This window comes from Mastigoproctus giganteus, chromosome 12 (genome assembly GCF_048544385.1).
Source record: "Mastigoproctus giganteus isolate SK-2022 chromosome 12, ASM4854438v1, whole genome shotgun sequence".
In the NCBI taxonomy this organism is placed as follows: Eukaryota; Metazoa; Arthropoda; class Arachnida; order Uropygi; family Thelyphonidae; genus Mastigoproctus; species Mastigoproctus giganteus.
Window position 1 is genome coordinate 92,178,296 of NC_143586.1, and position 18,310 is coordinate 92,196,605.

At 35.1% G+C, this 18,310-nt stretch overlaps 1 protein-coding gene across 1 annotated transcript in view; it reads left to right on the forward strand.

The window, feature by feature from the left end:
• Positions 1-18,310, forward strand: part of LOC150077276 (protein saal1-like) — a 242,943-nt gene that overhangs the window by 13,026 nt on the left and 211,607 nt on the right. Inside the window, exon 3 of the mRNA XM_090385838.1 lies at positions 9,896-9,942. Coding sequence (XP_090241964.1) covers positions 9,896-9,942 — 47 coding nt within the window. The remainder of the gene's footprint in view (positions 1-9,895; positions 9,943-18,310) is intronic.

The window sequence follows — 18,310 nt, forward strand, 5'->3', positions numbered from 1 at the left end:
GCACATTTCCAGTTATTAAATTTAAAGAGAGGGAACTGGAAAACCCAAGTGTGCTTCTGTTTATCATAGTTTTCCAGTAGTACCAAAAGCTCTTAAATCATATTTGCTAAGATCTATAAACCAAATATTATAGGTTTTTCTTATAGTTTATTTAATAAATTTCTTAACCTTGTTACTTAGGTACGAAATTTTTGTATAAGTATTTTTATAATTGTTATATAGACAGTGCCACTATTTTTGAAGGTATGAATTATTTGATTAAGCCAAAAGAAATAATTGTTACAGATTAACTGGAGATTAATATTCACAACTTGTCTAATATTGGTATATAAAATGCTTACTATTTCATCACAGAGCGAAACGACTTGGAAACTTCTGGGATTATAACTATATTTTCAGCTCAAAGTTTATCAGAAAACTGCAAACATGAATTTAGTGAATAGTAAAACAAGAAAATTTTCCTAGTGAAAATATTAAAACACAATTGATAGAAGTCCCTATGCTAAATATATGAACAGTATAGAGACGAATTACTTACCAAGTACAGTTAATGATGAAAAAAAAGTTACAAGTTAGGGTTAAATTTGAAAGTGTCTGCAATACTGCCCAGACATGATAAGAGGGAGTATATGGTGAGAGCCTTGTCAGTCAATTCGGTCCTGGAGAAATTGTGCAAAGCTCATGGGGTAGAATTTTTCTCAGTGTGGTCTGTGCTTGTTAACAGGAGAGACTGCTTCTACAGAGAATCTTGGAAGCTACTAGGCTTTTTATACCAATTAAGAAATAATGTGTAAGATTTAAGCTTAAATGGATGTCAGATGAACTAATGAGATTCGTGGCAGAGAAAAAAAAGGCATCAGATGCATATAAATTATCAGGTGACACAGAAGCCAAGGTTAGATATAAGCTAGTCTGTAATCAAGTCGCAAAGAAGGGTTAGGCATGCAAAGGCAGATTGCCATAAATTTTTGGCAAAGTATGTAAAAAAAAAAAACCTAGCAAAGACTTCTTATTTATGTAAACTCTATAAGGAAGGGGATGAATCAAATTTGTCCACTTGATATCAATGTTTTGATGATCCTGCTCAGGTAGCTGACAAACTGAATGAGTATTTTGCATCTACATTCACAAATGAGGAATCCTGTAAGGAAGTGGAGGCCAGAAGTTTATCAAACTCCAAATGGCAACTAAATGATTTTGTAATAACTGAGCACGCAGTGGAGGAGAAGTCGTTGATGTTAAATGTAAGAAAAGCACCTGGGGTGGATGGGATCTATCCAGTTATATTAAAGGAGGCAGCAAAGGAAATAAGAAGACCCTTACTCATAATTATGAGAGCATTCTTGTTGGATTCAGGGGAGGTTCCCAAGGACTGGAGATGTGCAAATGCCAATTCACAAGGGGGGGGATAAAAGGGTGACACAAATAATTACAGAACTGTTAGTTTAAATTCTGTTCTGGGTTAAATAATGGAATCACTGGTTAAAGAAGCAATTCAGGATTATCAAAACAAGACTGCAGATATAATTCAGACAGCATGGGTTTGTTAAGGGGAAGTATTGTCTGAGAGTTTGATTGGATACTAAGATATGGTTATAAAGGAAGAACTGGATGTAAAAAATAATTCTGATGTTAAGGGTTTGTTAAGGGGAAGTATTGTCTGAGAGTTTGATTGGATACTAAGATATGGTTATAAAGGAAGAACTGGATGTAAAAAATAATTCTGATGTATACTTCGATTTCAGGAAAGCTTTTAATACTGTTGCACATGGAAGACTACTATACAGATTGGAGCATAATGGTATTAAGGACAAGTTGCTGCAAAGACTTCTTTATTTATGTAAACTCTAGAAGGAAAGGGATGAATCAAATGGGTCCACTTGATATCAATGGTTCGACTATTGATAATCCTGCTCAGGTAGCTGACAAACTGAATGAGTATTTTGCACCTACATTCGCAAATGAGGATTTCTGTGGGGAAGTGGAAGGGATGATTGAGTGGGAGAAGACCAAGAGTGATAATCAATGGACACTGCTCTTCATGGATTAATGTTATTAGTGGAGTCCTCCAGGGTTCAGTGTTAGGCCCATTGTTGTTTTCTATATTTATCAGTGATATTGATGAATTTGATCAGGCTTAATGTGCAAGTTTGCAGATGATACAAAAGTTGGCAGGGTTGTTAATGACAACAGGATCTAGAAAATTTGGGCAGATTGGCTGAGAATTTTCATTTGACATTTGACAGTTTAACATTGACAAATGTAAAGTACTGCATATGGGTAGCAGAAACCCCAGAGAAATGTACGAGAAATGTGAGTGGTACTACACTCAAGGTAGTGGAGAATGAAAAAGACATGGGGGGATAACTGTGCGATCAGATATGAAGTTTTCTGAGCAGTGCAGACAGGCTGCCAGAGCAGGTCAATGATATACAGGAATTTTGCTAGCAATATAAGGTGTGATTATCCCTTTGTATAAGGCAATATTCAGGTCACCCTTTGAGTACTGCATACAGGTCTGGAGCCCTCATTTTAGGAAGGATGTAGAGCTGCTGGAACAAGTACAGAGTAGGGCAATGAGATTTGTGAGGGGAACAAAGGCTTGCTTGTTACCAAGAGAGCAAGCCTTTGTTCAAGCTTTTGCAAATTTCAGCATCTGGAGACTAGGCACCTGCAGTGTGATCTGAATGAGGTGTATATGGCCTTCAATGGTTTGAGCAAGCTCAATGCTGATGGGATTACACACACCTGTTGAGGGGCATAAATTCAAATTGAGGAAAGACAGTTGTAGAATCGTAGAATAGACGTGCATAAATTTTTATTTAGCCAGCAGGTGTTTTTTTTGCTGGTACAAAATTCCATCTGTTGTTGTGGAAGTTGATGGTTCAAATAAATTCAAGGAAGTACTGCTCAAACATTTGGAGCAAACGTTTTGGTAAAATGAATTTTTTTTGCTGATGCTGTATAAGCTTGGTTTCTTGCATCATTATTCCTCTACTAATGCTAAATGGAAATAGTAGCATAGTATACAAAATGGAAATACTTGGCAATACAGCCATTAAGCCATTTAACTAAGCCTTACATTCTTCCTTTGTCTGCTGCTTTCCTGATGAACAGTGTTTGAGCACATCTCAAGGGTTATTCTGTGAGATCACAAAAGTCAGAGTCTTCTGATATTGGAAGGTGTACACTAAGGAGAATGATGGTTTAAATGAGTGTTATGCTAATGGTAGATAAATAAGATTAAATAACTAAGCAATGTTTCAGGATAATAAACAGTATAAGAACACTTAATCTGAACTGTGTGTGTACAGGAATGTTAGGTGTTGTCAATAAAATGAGTGAATTTATACTCCCAGTTAGGACAGCTATGCTAACATCCAAGGACTAACAGAGATTTGGTGTCACACAGAAATAGGTGAAGATGAGTTTCATTATGACATGTATAATGTATTTAGGGAGGGTAAGCAAAATAGGAGAGGTAGTGGGGAGCATCATGATTCTTATCGAAAGCAACTTGAGCATTGCAAAACCAGTTCGAAATTTATTTATTCCAGCATAAAATCTGCACGGTGGAAGGTAGTTGATAGCAAAGGTAAAATGATAATGTTGGAATATTGCAGACGAGAAGTTTGGGAAGATTATAATAAGCACCTCTGTATTTAGATGGAATTAGACAGTAGACTTTAATTTGTCCCTCATTGGAGCAATTGATGGGTGGACACCTGGGGAATGAAATTTTTTAAGTCAGCTAGAAAATTGTCTTCATATGGGCACATTAGAGGAAAGTATAAGAGACTTGGATATTCTAAACAGAATCACTCATGCCAGATAGCATCATACCACTGAGAACTCAGAACTTTCAGTGGAGAGTGATAATGGATTTCTGTGTTGTACAATGAAGAGAGAGTTCCTAATTGATAAAGGTAAGAGCATGGATTTTAATTTCAGGAAATTTCTATGACAGTTTAAGAAGCTATATGGCTTCTATCACCTGGGCTGACAATAAAGGTAAGGCAAATGCAGTATAATTATGGAATACTTTTGATGCAGAGATCACATAAACTACAAATGCATATATATATATATATATATATATATATATATAGTAAACTCCTTTTTTAGTGCTTTCTAAGGGACTAGCCTAAAGGAGCACTAAAAGCAGGATCTGCTTTTTGGGAGATGTTTTTCATATTTCATCAATATTTTTGTATTTAAGATTTTTTTGCATGCTGTTAAAAAGATTTTATTAAATTAAACTGAAGATGTGTTAAGTATTATAAACACGATAAATATAATATTAATATAACAATAATAATAATGCTGTCATTAGTGAAATTTATTGATGTCATGTGAAACACATGCACACAAAAAAGACTGATTATTATACCAGCAAGGAAAGCAGATGAACAATGCTGAATTAAAAAAAATAAATAAATAAAATAAAATGGCTAGATACTGAGTTATGAAGAGAGGCCTTTTGCATTAAATATGAAATAAACAAGTTTCACCTGTGCTGGAAAACATTTATATGAAGTAAGCAAATGGCACCATAAATGATTCCTAGAATTTAATCTCTATTGTCCCTTTTCCAAAACCAAAAATCAAGAGGAAGAAGGAATGATACATTTGGGTTTCACTTCCTCTTGAGACCTTAAAAAAAAAAAAAAAGCAATGCAAGCAGGAATGCTTTTTAAACAGGAGCATTATATACATTAAAAAATATACGGATGTCATAGTATGATCATGGGGCTAGGAGAAAAGAGCATTAAAAGCAAGAGAACACTGCAAGCAGAATTGTTACAATAGGAGTTTTCTGTATATCTTTAAGAAAATATAGTATGAGGGAGATGTTCAGATCACATCAGTTGGGTATAAGAAATTCATTGTACGTCAGTTCAGTTTGGTGAATGACAGTTTGCTGTATGCGACAATTTGGTGAGTAACAGTTTGTACAAGATAAAATTTAGATAGTATGAACCAGAGCTGTAATGCTCAATACATTCTGTGTTGATATCAATATTTGTAAAATAATAAGAGAAGTTTACCTCAATATAGTAATTAAAAAAACTTACATTAGAGTAACAAATTTGTACTCTAATGTAAGTTTTTCAATTTTCTCGTTTTAATTTCTGGAGAGTATCATATGGAAGTATTCTACGTACTATATTGAGGTAAACTTCTCTTATTATTTTACAAAAAAAAAAAGATAATTTAGTACACCAATCACAGATCTTTGATTAGCGTACTAAAACTAAATGATACCAAAACTAATTAAATAATATAAAAAACCAAATTGTGTACTAAAACTAAATAACACTAAATGATTAGTGTACTAAAACATTTTATTTTCTGACACAGAATAACTTTTACAGTACAGTAAAAGCTTTGTTTTCTGAAATGCAGATGACCTTAAAGCTCTAGTGACTGGCATATTTACACTGGTGTTCAAAGAAAGTGCATAACCTAGGAATTTCACATTTCTAACCCTTTTTCACGATGATATGTTACATTAATGACTAGCATCACAAATAGAAATATAAACAAAAGATATTTATTAATAGTTAAGGCAAAGCTAAGTAATATTTGACAGGTGCTCTAGAAATATTTCAAAATGAGCATTTTCAATCTTTATACAATAGTTTTGGTAAACACGACAATTATGGCTGAAATGTTATTAGAAGCCCTCAATTTGCTTCAGTTTATCATTTTAAATGGAAAACAAGATGAAAAGTTCTCCAGGTGCAAACTAATATTTAGTTGAATTACCTCTGGCCCTGATGACAGCAGCACACCATCGAGGCATCGACAAGATCAATTTCTGAAGATAATCAACTGATAGTTTGTGGTTCCAAACATGAATTATGGCTTCCTGAAGTTCAGGAAGGGTCTTTGGCTTCTTTTTGGCAACTGCAGATTCCACACGATGCCAAGAGTTCTCTATAGGACTCAGGTCCGGGCTGGCCAGCTAAGAGTTGTAATGGACTGTTCTTCCAACCATTTTTTCACCTGTAACAAATGTAAACACATTACTGTCGAACCTCTAATGCAGAAATGAAGCTAAAGTAACTATAGAAGTGCCTACTTACACTTTTCGTCCAATGACAAGGAGCAGAGTCGTCCTGAAAGATGCAGTTACCTGGCAGGTTGAAATGGTCTCTAATGGTTGGCAGCAATTTGCCTTCCAATATAGCCAGGTATCCTTTGGCATTTACGGAACCTTTTATAAACTGCAGGTGATACGAAATGCACACCCACATCATTTGGCTGGTAGGGAATTTCACTGTAGACACCATACAGTCTGGATGGTATTCTTCACTACGTCTATGGCGAATCGTTTGTCTCCCATTAGAGCCATGCAGGTTGAATTTCTTCTCATCCGAGAAAATCCACTGCTTGGGGGTCCATTTGACATGCTCCTTACACCAAATTAATCGGACCTTTTTCATTTTTTGTGTGAGGAGGGGCTTCTTCTTAAACCGATGGGCTACAAGTCTATTTTTGAAGAGGTGTCTTCTGACTGTTACTGCACTTGCTACCACTCCTGTATGTTCTTCCCATTCTCCTTTCAGCTCAGACGAAGAAACTTTATGGTTTTTAAGGTATTAGAGCTTCAAAATGCGGTCCTGTTTTGGCATAGAGACTTGTTTGCATCCGGTTCCTTTTTTCCAATCAGCAGAACCAGTATTCTTGAGTTTGGAAAAAAATCTACTCACTGTCAACTGATTACAAGACACTCTATAAGCAATATGATGGGAAGAACATCGTCACGTAAAGCAACACTAGCACTCTTTCTTCGTGGCATCAACTGCACGTAACTCACCATCCTGACACAAGCAAGGAATGACTGCAACTCTTGCAGAGCGTGCTTATATTGCTGAAAGTAACAGCTGATGCAATATTACATCATCAGCTATGCATGTCAGTCTTATCTGATGCAATCTGTAAGAAGTATTGCCACTTACTTACTCGGACGACAATTACAATTTTAAGGGGTGATGCACTTTGTTTGAACACCAGTATATATTCAAAAACTGGGGTTATGAATTTCTGCAATTTTATTTGCAGTGAATATTATAAAAAAAAAATCCCATTTTTAGTATAAAATGAATAAATGTTAAGTAAATATTATGATAACATTCCTTTATTTCATTTTATAATAAAACTTACCTAATATAGAATTAAAAAAAAAAAAAAAAAAAGTTTATTTGCTATAATGTATGATCAGTTTTTTGATTGTCATACAACAAATTAAGGGAACATAAAAATGCAAAACTAAAATAATTACTTACTGCTTGGTGGTACCTGCCATATAAAAAGTTTGCCATTGTGATTTGGCCATTCCAATTGATTTACGAGAACTGAATACTGTAGATATTTGCATTTTATCCGCATTCTATACCCATCCAAGAAAAATGACATTGAAAAAAGCATTGGCATTGGTATTATTGATAAAGAGAATAAATAAATGTTTAGTTTGAATTGATGTTAACAGTACTGTATAATTCTTTTAAATTTTTTTAAAATCAAATCAAATAAAATTTTACTTTTTTTAATCCTTCCGTACATACTTTTTTTGTTGGTTAATTTTTAAGCAACAAAAAGTAAAGTTCTAAAAATTTAGTTTTACTTTAGATTTTAGGCATGTTAGCATATATGTGTAAAGCACCTGTTGTTATTAAACCACGTATATCCATCTGTCTATTTGTTTGCATATAATAAACTCACCTACTAGTGGATGGATTTTCATGAAGTTTTTTTATTTAGCTCTTTTAGAAAGATTTCAGAACTTAACAAATTTCATTAAAATTGGACCAATAGAAATCTGGCATTTATTATTTTTCTTTTTTTTTTTCTTTTCCCATATATATCACATTGGCTACCATATATTGTAACTGAAGTACTGGATATTGTTTATTGTTATACCTTAATTAGAGGAATAAGTAGGCAATATGATGTGGATATGCAAAAAATGAAATAATCTTAGTTTGCACATAAAAATCATAGGGTTTTTGTTATCAGTTTACTAAATACACGAATTACAAATTATATAACACTATTTTCTTATTATATTAATCATTGCATAAACATTAAATGTGTTCTGTATTTCAAATGTTATTAAAATTGAGGAAGAAATAAATAAATTGCATTTAAAAGCATTTACAGCATATATGATTGTTTAATTTATTAAATCACAGAGCCTGAAATATGTGTTGCATTTCATGCATTGTTGATTATAAAGTATTATAAAATGTGGAGAGGATATTACTTTTATATATTTTTAGTTAATTAATTGGTAATAAGATAATTGGTTATTTACTTTCACTTCTGTTAATCACAGGAATAGGAAAAAAAGTTGTTAATTTAAGAAATAAAGTCTAACGTGCCCTAAATGTAATGCACTATGTACATTAACTAATTAGTAGTGGAGGGTTTAGGTAACTAGAACATCTAATCCCCATCCATGTTGGGTAACAAAGATTTTACTGTAGTCGAATTTTTGATAGGGAATGTTTAGTGTTCCTGTGTGTGTGTACACACGAACAACTTAAATATATTCTTGTTGTTATAAAAGTTGGCTTGCCTTTAACACGTACCTTCAGTTTTTGTTTTATATTTTATATATGTAACATAGAATAACAATTTGGTATTTGATGGAAATTAATACAAGAGCTGTTCAATGAAGAATGATCATAATTTTTCATGAACAACCATATTGTGTGCTATTTTTGCTGAGCTGTGTGGTTTAAGACTGAACCAAGTTGCACGAGTTAACTGTGCAGTTAACTAATGCATATGGTGTGGCACATGGTGTCAGTCAAGTTTTTCTTGTTTTTTTTTTGTTTGTTTCCATCTCAAGATAACAGCATATGAAATGTTAAGAGGTTTATGGTGAATCTATGCTTCCATATAGCATAGCTCACAGATGGTTTAGAATGTTTAAAGATGGGCATGATTCAATCACAAAAATCAGCAGTCCTGGAGCTCCAACCATGCTATCACTACAGAAACCATAAACACTACTTCTGTAAGCATGAGAAAAGATTGTCGTATAACACTAAGGCAACTGGTAGAGATGTTGAGAATACCAGTAGGAAGTATACATGGTATTCTCAACATCTCTACCAGTTGCCTTAGTGTTATACGACAATCTTTATATTGTCCATGACTATTTGCATATGACATGTTTGTGCATGCTGGGTCCAAGACTACTCACACCTGAGCAACAGCAAGTTTGCTTGGAGGTTTTCCAGGGGCTGTAATGGATGGTTACCTAAGATGGTGAGGTTCTGTACTAGGTGATAAAGGCAGATGAGACGTGGCTTTATCATTTCTACCCACAGAGTAAGCAACAAAGCTCTGTTTGGAAGTCTACATCATCGGAAAATCAAAAAATTTTTCATTTGTGTCACATCATACAACTGTTAAAGGACCTTTGCAAATGACCACTGCCTTCAGGTGGGTGGATGCTGTATCACAAAAATGTGAGACTTCACACTGCTCATACTGTTGTCATGTACTTAGCCAGCATTAATATCAAATGTGTTCTTCCTTTCCTGTGACTTTGCACTTTTTTTTTTATTTTATTTTTTTTTTATTTCCAAAGTTAAAGGAACTGCAAGGAAAAAGTTTCCAGTTATCATCAGTAAAAGTTGTAAAGACATTGGAGGCAATTCTCAAATGCATGTCAAAAAATGGCTTCCACCATGTATTTGAAGAACGGCTGAAACTTTGGAGAAGTGCATTTGATCAAATGGGGACTGCTTTGGAAAGGACTATTGGAATATGAATGATTAATAAAGGTATGTTGTGAAAAAAAAATTTGATCATTCTTTATTAAACAGCCCTCATAGTTTGCCAAAATCATAATTCTAAAATAATTTTACTGTTGCAGGTTAGGTGCTATGTCTGGTCACACTGATTCTGTGAGCATAACAACAGGTAAAGTTTTCAAGAAATATCATCTCAGAAGTAACTTAAAAAGTCAAATTTATAATATACAGGGTGTCCTGGGAATTTAAGCCAAAACTTGAGAAGATGATTGCAGAGATCATTCTGAGTGAAAAATGCTATATCAGCAATGTTATATCAACTTATATTAACTTCTCAAGAAGTTGTTGGAAAAAACGTTTTTATTGTTTAATAGATTACATTATATTTTATGCCATGTTAATCAGATTGTAAAATAATTACATTCTACAATTTTTGTAGTTTAACCATGTTTTCCTTATCTCCATCCCTTCATTTTGGTCTTTTAGCTGTTAATAGCACAATCAACCACTTTCTCACAAAATTTGTTGAACATTAATAAGCAGTTCTCCATCTGGTATTCTTCAATTAATTCTTCAATCCCAATCAGTTTTGTAATGGTTATGTAAGTCAGTCTTACATTACAATTACAGAAATTGTGTACAAAAATTTTGTATTCACATAATCTTCATAATCTTCACTGTTGCTTCCACTACAGTTGGTGCAGTCTTTTTGATCTTGCATATGGGAATATACTCAGTATTTTAACAGTTCCATCATCGTGAAGATGCAAGCAGAGGATTTAGTTATCACAGAACAGCTGGGCTTTACTGAAATTCAATCCATTTTACTCACAAATACGATCTAAATATCAGCTCAGTCAACATTTTCAGACTCCCAGTTAGCAAGCCTAGTTTTCATCAGTGGAAGAATGTCTGTAACAAACTTCAAGGATCAGAGCATATTCCATTCCTTCTTGTTATGGTTCCCATCTATTTGTAGTTGGAATTTATATTTATGTATTTATTTTTATTTCAACCGAAGCTGCATTACTGTTGTTACTTGTATTACTGTTTGTGTTACTTTGTGTACTTGAAGTCTGAAGCTTGGCAATTAATTGATATTGATCAATTGATTGACAAATATTTAAATTTGTCAATCAATTGTGCCTGTCCTCATAAATAAAGTTATTCATGAGGACAGGCACACTATAACAACTTAAGAAGTGACTGCAGCAAACAATTTGTCATATAGTCGAAGCTCTTTATATCAATCCTCCAGGGCAATTAAAAAATGATTGTTATATTTAAAAGGACGTTGTTTTGATAGTTCATAAATCAACAAAAGAACAAAGAAAAGTTTGAGTATTTAATCTAATTCTACTATTACAGTATTTTATAATTTATATAATATTGGTTGTAAGCACACCATAGAAAACTCTTAAATAAAAAACTACATTAGTAGTTTGAAGGGCATCATTTTATCTGTACCTCATATTGTGCTCTTCCTTCTCGAGTTGGCATGTATTACACTACCTTGAATAAGTAACACTTCACTAAAAGAGAAGACTATTGTTACTTATTCTCAGTGGGTGCCACCACCCAGATGGCACTGTTTCAAGACTTGTTTGTATATGTGTGGGATAATAACTCTACTATCCACTTGTCCCTATTAGACTTAGAAAAGCAAAAAGTAGAGTGAAAGTTATAGTAGGAGTGGAAGAAGAAAAGAAAGAAAGGTGTAAAAGAATGAAAGGGACAGGAACTCCTTCAACTCACACCACTCAAAAACTCATAAATTCTTTGAATAGGCAACTCTTCTTCCCCAGTAGAGAAAACTGTTGTTGTTACCTATTCTCAGAAACTCCGTAAATATCAGGCTCCCCTGGTGACCATTTCAAAGTTTGTTGGCCTTTCATCGATGGGCCGGCAGGCACCCTGGTATTGCAGACACGACAATCCAGTTGTGAAGATAATCCCACAATATGAGAGATGCCAGAAGGTGTACATGATAATATTTAAGTAAAATTAAATGCAACAAGACATATCTTTAAGAGTATAATAATCTATATAATATTGGTGTAAACACACCATAGAAAACTCTTAAACAAAAAACTACGTTAGTAGTTTGAAGGGCATCATTTTATCTGTATCTCATATTGTGCTTTTCCTTCACAACGAGTTGCCATGTATTGCACTACCTCGAATAAGTAACACTTCACTAAAAGAGAAGACTGTTGTTACTTGCCATCTGGGTGATGGGCATCACCACCCACCACCCAGATGGCACTGTTTCAAGGCTTGTTGGCCTTTCATCGGTGGGTGGATGGGTACCCTGGTATTGCAGACATGACAATCCAGTTTGAAGATAATCCCACAATATGAGAGATGGCAGAAGGTGTACATTAGCATTAGTAGAGGTATACGATTCAAGGAAGCAAGCTTATGCAGTATCAGCCAAATAAAACCCCCTCCCATTTCACCCCTCCATTTGTTCCAAATGCCTGTCCAGCTCCTCAGTCTTAAATTTATTTAGACTATCAGCTTCCACAACAAAAGATGGAAGTCTGTTCCACCAATCAACTACCTACTGGCTAAAGGCAAATTTCTGCACATCTATTCTATAACTATCTTTCCTCAATTTGAAACTGTGCCCCATCAGGTTCTTAGTCTGAGCAAGAGGAAGAATCCCATCAGTTCAGCTTACTCAATTCATTCAAGGCCTTATACACCTCAATCAGATCACCTCGCAGGTGCCTACTCTCCGGCACCTCTGTAGCCAGGTGGGCAGGAGCAGCAGTGCGTAGCACACACTTTTGATTAGACCGGGGTTCTAGCCCGTGACCACTGCATATCTCCGGAGCAGTATGGCCTTAGTTGCTAATGCTCCTTAAAACCAAATAACAACAACAACAAGCCTACTCTCCAGGTGCTGCAATTTGCAATGTTGAGGTTTTCCTGGTTTTTGGCAATATTTTTAGCGAAGAACAGGAAAGGGGTACTTAATTCTAGGTATTTATTAAAGAGAAAAATCATGTGATTTGGTCGTTTCTCATAGAAACATTTAAGAAAAGTACATTCCAGTAGGTCTAGTCCAGGACATTCGTCCTTTTTCATTGAATTAGCTGCAGATTTAATTCTAATGAGAAAGGTAATATTGAAGTGGAAGTGAAATAGGATTCATTTAAACTTTTGATTTCAGCCTGCAGACAAGAGTCAAAAGTTGGATTGTCCCGTGGGAAGAGTCTGTCTAGAATTTTATTGACAGTATTTTTATATTTTAAAGAGTCTTCAGTATTTGTAATAACTGTATTAAGGATATCTCCTGGATTTATTTTGTTTGTGCAAATTTTTTAAATCAAAATCCACAGATATTTGTTATACAGCAGTTTTTATGAAATTTGCCAGGATTCCAACTTACTTTTTTGAATTGATTTGACATTTAGTTTCTTAGTATTTTTAAATTCCTGGTGTAGTCTTGAGAGTTCTGTTGGTAAGATATGGTTGTTTCTTTGAATTTTTTGAAACATTTATCTAGCATGATGAGCTTAGTATTGTGAGTTCCTGTGTTGTTTCGTATTGTGATTTCGGTGGGCAAGAACTTCCTTGTTGATCTGGAAATGCCTTTCCGAACTATTGTTTGAATGAGAAGTACTAATTCCTCAGGATTATAATGAGAACAAGCTTTAAAATCATATGAAGGAAAACCCTGGATTATAAATTTTTCACAGTTCCAGTAAATTTTACAAAGGGTCATAGTTATGAGGACCACCAAAGGACCTTGAGTCCTTTGGTGGTTGCATTGAAACTTTAGCTGTTTCTAACAGGGAAGAGATGACCCTTACAGTCAGATGTAGTTAGGTCAGTGATTACCTCCCAGCTATGAATAAATGAGAGTAGATTGTTAGTTATCAATGCAATGTCTATATTTGATTGATCTAAGGAGTTGGAAAAGGTATAAGGCTGTCCTGGAAGGTTAACAATGTTCAGGAAAATGAGATCTTTTGAAAGGCATCTTGCATCTGTGGATTTGCTGTACCCCATAGAGAAGATTTAGAATTTGCATCCATTAAAATTGATACAGGCTCTGGATTAATAGCATGAAGTAACAATTCTCTGTAATGAAGATGAGCAGCATTATCTGTAGATGGCAAGGCAGTACAGGGAAACAAATTGTGTACAAAGACTGGAAACTCTGACTATATCAAAATTTTAATTATTACAGACTTTAATTATTAATTTAATTATTACAGATTTTCACAATTGAGTTGAATTATTATGGTCATGGGGTATCCCATGAATTTATTATGGGAATGAAATGGCTCCTGTAGGCACATTATATCAAAGGGTTATACATCTACTAAATGACAAACCTCATTGGCCACCAGTCTTGCCTGTTAAGCATTTAACTGAAGTATTCATACATTAGATATCAAGAGAAGTTGTTCTGGTAAAGTGTCATTTATGGTTCCTTACATTTCGGACTGAATAGTTCATGTGCATACAGTTTCTAAAGCTCATAATTATTCTGGGCAAGTAGTATTATGGATGGAATACTTGTGATCCTTATTTTTGCATTTGCAATTTGAGCATATGGATGGGTCTTCTTTGTGAAGATATTCATTGAATATATGTCCTTGACAGGCACAGCGCCTGCAAGTAGGCACTTCCTGTTTGATATGTTTGGTGCATGATCGAACATCAGATAACAAAAACACTTTCAAAACTATGAAATTTTTAATCTTATGGGATGACCATCCGATGTAAATTTGATCTAGTGGAATGAATCTGAGGAAATAATTGCAGTACTCAGTTTGATAAATTTTTCAATCTTGCTTTTGTCTTAAAATGAAAACTAATTTCTTTTCCTATTTCTTCTCTCATGATAACAAAGTTGTTTAAATTTTTATGACAGATATCCAGAATGTCTTCTTTACTTAAATTGCTGTCTGTATCATATTAGTATTGTAAGATTTAGTTTTTTTGGCAGCCCTGCTTCAGAGAGAGGGATTTTAAGGAAGCAATGGAGTTTAAGTTAATGATAATCCCATTGTTTCTAATCATATGAACTACTTTTATTCCCATTAGGTCCTTTTTTTTTCAGAGTACTGGTACTTTGTTTTTCACCTACCTGCTAGTTGAAATTTCTGTTATATCAGAAACTCTTAACTGTAAGCAATTTTGTACCTTTTTCTGGATGGTTTTTGGTAGGAATGTCAAGCCTGTTTGACAGGGGCAGTCTGCTCTGATGAAATATCATATCTGTGCATGTATGGTTTAGGTTAGAGGGCTTCTTTGAAACATAAGCATAAGAGCAAGCAACAAGTGGAGTATGAGAGACAGTTCCTTTTAATTCATCAATATGGGTTTGTTGCAAGCCCACTTTAGCTTTAAGCCTTTCATTTCCTATCAGTAGAGCATTTACCAGTTGCTCCAATCTGCACCATGATCTCAATATCATTTCTGTAGCTGACTTGGTAATATTATTTTCTTTGAAAATGTAAGCTTCTAATTCTTTTTGAAGGAGGATGACTGCATCCTGAGTGGGTAAGTCTGTTATTGATGTAGTGGCTTTATTGGGTAATTTTTCCTGTTTATTATGTGATCTGTTCAGGGATTGATCCTTAAATGGCAAGGACTGTACAGTGGACTTTTGAGCATTTCTTGAATATATCTAGTACTAGTAGAGATTATACAAGTAATTTCTCTGTCAGTTTTGTTAGCTCAACACATGGTATAGCTTACAGGTTATTAAAGTTGTTTTTATTTTGTATTTCCAAAGGGGAAAGTCATTTATATCTGGCGAGAGATTCTCCCCTATATTCCCCATGTCTGATTCTGCTTCTGAGATGTCAGGTTTGGAGAAAATGTATGCTGCGGTAGAGGCTTTTCATTGCTCTTCCATGTGGTTGTTGCGATTTAAGGTTGCTATATCATTTCTTTTCCCCCTTTGCTTTTTTGGCCTTTTCCTCCCTTTTGATAAAGTAGTGCTCTGTTGGTCTTTTTCTTCTTGTCCTTTGGCCTTTAATTGCTTTTAATTCCATAATTTATGGAAGGGAAACAAAGGGGAACAAACAAATTGCAGTGCCTGGAGAATACACCTGCGAGGTGATCTGATTGAGGTGTATAAGGCCTTGAATGGGTTGAGCAAGCTGAATGCTGATGGGATTCTTCCTCTTGCTCAGATTAAGAACCTGAGGGGGCATAGATTCAAATTGAAGAAAGACAGTTGTAGAATAGTTGTGCAGAAATTTGCCTTTAGTCAGCAGGTGGTTGATTGGTGGAACAGACTTCCATCTTTTGTTGTGGAAGTTGATAGCCTAAATAAATTTAAGGCTGAGCTGGACAGGCATTTGGAATGAATGGAGTGGTGAAATGGGAGGGTTTCTTTTCTTTCTTTCTTTTTTTTTTTTTTGGCTGATGCTGCATAAACTTGCTTTTTTGTATCGTATGCCTCTACTAATGCTAATGTTGCTGCAGTGGAGTGTAGTATATCTGACTTGTTGTCAGAAGATATGTTGAGAAGTGATTATTTTTCCTTCAGGGCAGAGGGAATATCTATGTTTCGTGCCCAGTATATGTGCAGCCAGAAAACAACTTTACTACAGCTGCTTAGAAAGAAGTGTCTGGGGTGCAGCCTATGAAGTATGCGTAAATGTCTGAGAGGTCAAGAGATAAACCACTTCTGATCAAAGACAAAGAGCAATAAAAAGTGGTGTGATATGCTCAGTGCAATGCTTGGCTATGTCAGTGAAATCAGGAATTTGTACATTTTAGGAAAATTTACCCACTGGTGAGCTGTGAATATTTTAACAATGGGCTCTCAGTTTTACCGACTTTTTCTTCTTCTTTTTTTAAAAACTAGGGAAATATAACGAATACATTTTTTTTTTTTTTCATGATAAAATTTTAATTTTGTGAATAAAAAATAACATGAAATATTTTCCATATCACAAATAACATTCTGCTTCTATTGAAATGAGCAGAAGCCTGAAAAACAAGATGCAAGATATTTCAGAGACTGCTGGAAGTCATTGCGGTACAAGTAAACACATGGGTTGTGTTAGGGTAACCAAGTATAGAAACAAGTGCATGTATACCTGCGTGTACACCAATGCTAGGAGTTTGGTAAATAAATTTGATGAATTTGAGGTATTGCTCAAAACATCAAAGGCAGATATTGTTGGGATATCAGAGACGTGGTGTCACACAGATATAAGGAATGCGGAACTGGAATTTGGGGAATACAATGTGTATAGAAAGGATAGACAGGACAGGAGGGGAGGAGGGGTTATGCTATTAGTTAAGAAACACATAAAGTCCAAGGAAGTGAAGCCAGTCGACATCGATGGACAGGGCAGTTTCGAGTCAGTTTGGTGTGACATAAGCATAGGGAAATCAAAATTGAGAGTAGGAGTGTGCTATAGGCCTAATGACTCTGATGAGTATAATAAGATATTGTACAGGGAAATAGAGTGGGCCAGTAAATCAGAGAGTCTTATAATGGGGGATTTTAATTTCCCAGATATTGACTGGAATTTGTGGCTTGGTCACTCGCACACTAGCAAGGCTTTTGTGGATTTATTGGATGATTGTTTTCTACATCAGCATGTTCGTGAGGCAACAAGAGGGAGCAATTTTCTTGATCTGATTATCAGTAGTGATTCTTCATGCATTAAGAATCTGCAGATAAATGAACCACTAGGTGGCAGTGATCACAGTGTGTTGAAGTGGGATTTACTCAAGGAGGTAACTACCATCAGAGGTAAAGGGAAGGGTTTTTGTTTTCGTAAAGGCGACTATGATGGTCTGAGACAGTATTTAAATTCTATACAGTGGGACCAACTGATGATGTTACCAACAGCAAACTCAAAATGGGAAGCATTCAAGGAACTAATGTTGGAGGCTACCAGGCTTTACATACCAACTAAGAAATATTGTTCAAGGTTTAGGCCTAAATGGTTGTCAGATGAACTAATGAGACATGTGGCAGAGAAGAAAAATGCATGGGATACATACAAATTAATGGGTGACATGGAAGCCTATGATAGATATAAGTTGGTCTGTAACCAAGTCACAAAGGAGATTAGGCAGGCAAAGGCAGACTACGAAAAATCCTTGGCAAAGGATGCAAAGAAAAACAGAAAAGAGTTCTTTACCTATTTAAACTCAAGAAGGAAAGGGATGAATCAGATTGGTCCACTGGATATTGATGGTTCAACAGTTGAGGATCCTGCTCAGGTGGCTAACAATCTAAACGAGTATTTTGCATCTACATTCACGCATGAGGAGTTATTCAGGAAGGAGAATGATGTAGGTAAAGTAAACATTGGCAGTGAGCTGGATGATTTTGTAATAACTGAGAGGAAAGCGGAGGAGAGATTGTTGAGGATAAACATAAAAAAGGCACCTGGGGTGGATGGGATCTATCCAGTTATATTAAAGGAGGCAGAAAGGAAGTAAGCAAACCCCTAGCCATAATTATGAGAGCTTCTTTGGACTCAGGGGAGGTACCCATAGACTGGAGATGTGCAAATGTAACCCCAATTCACAAAGGAGGA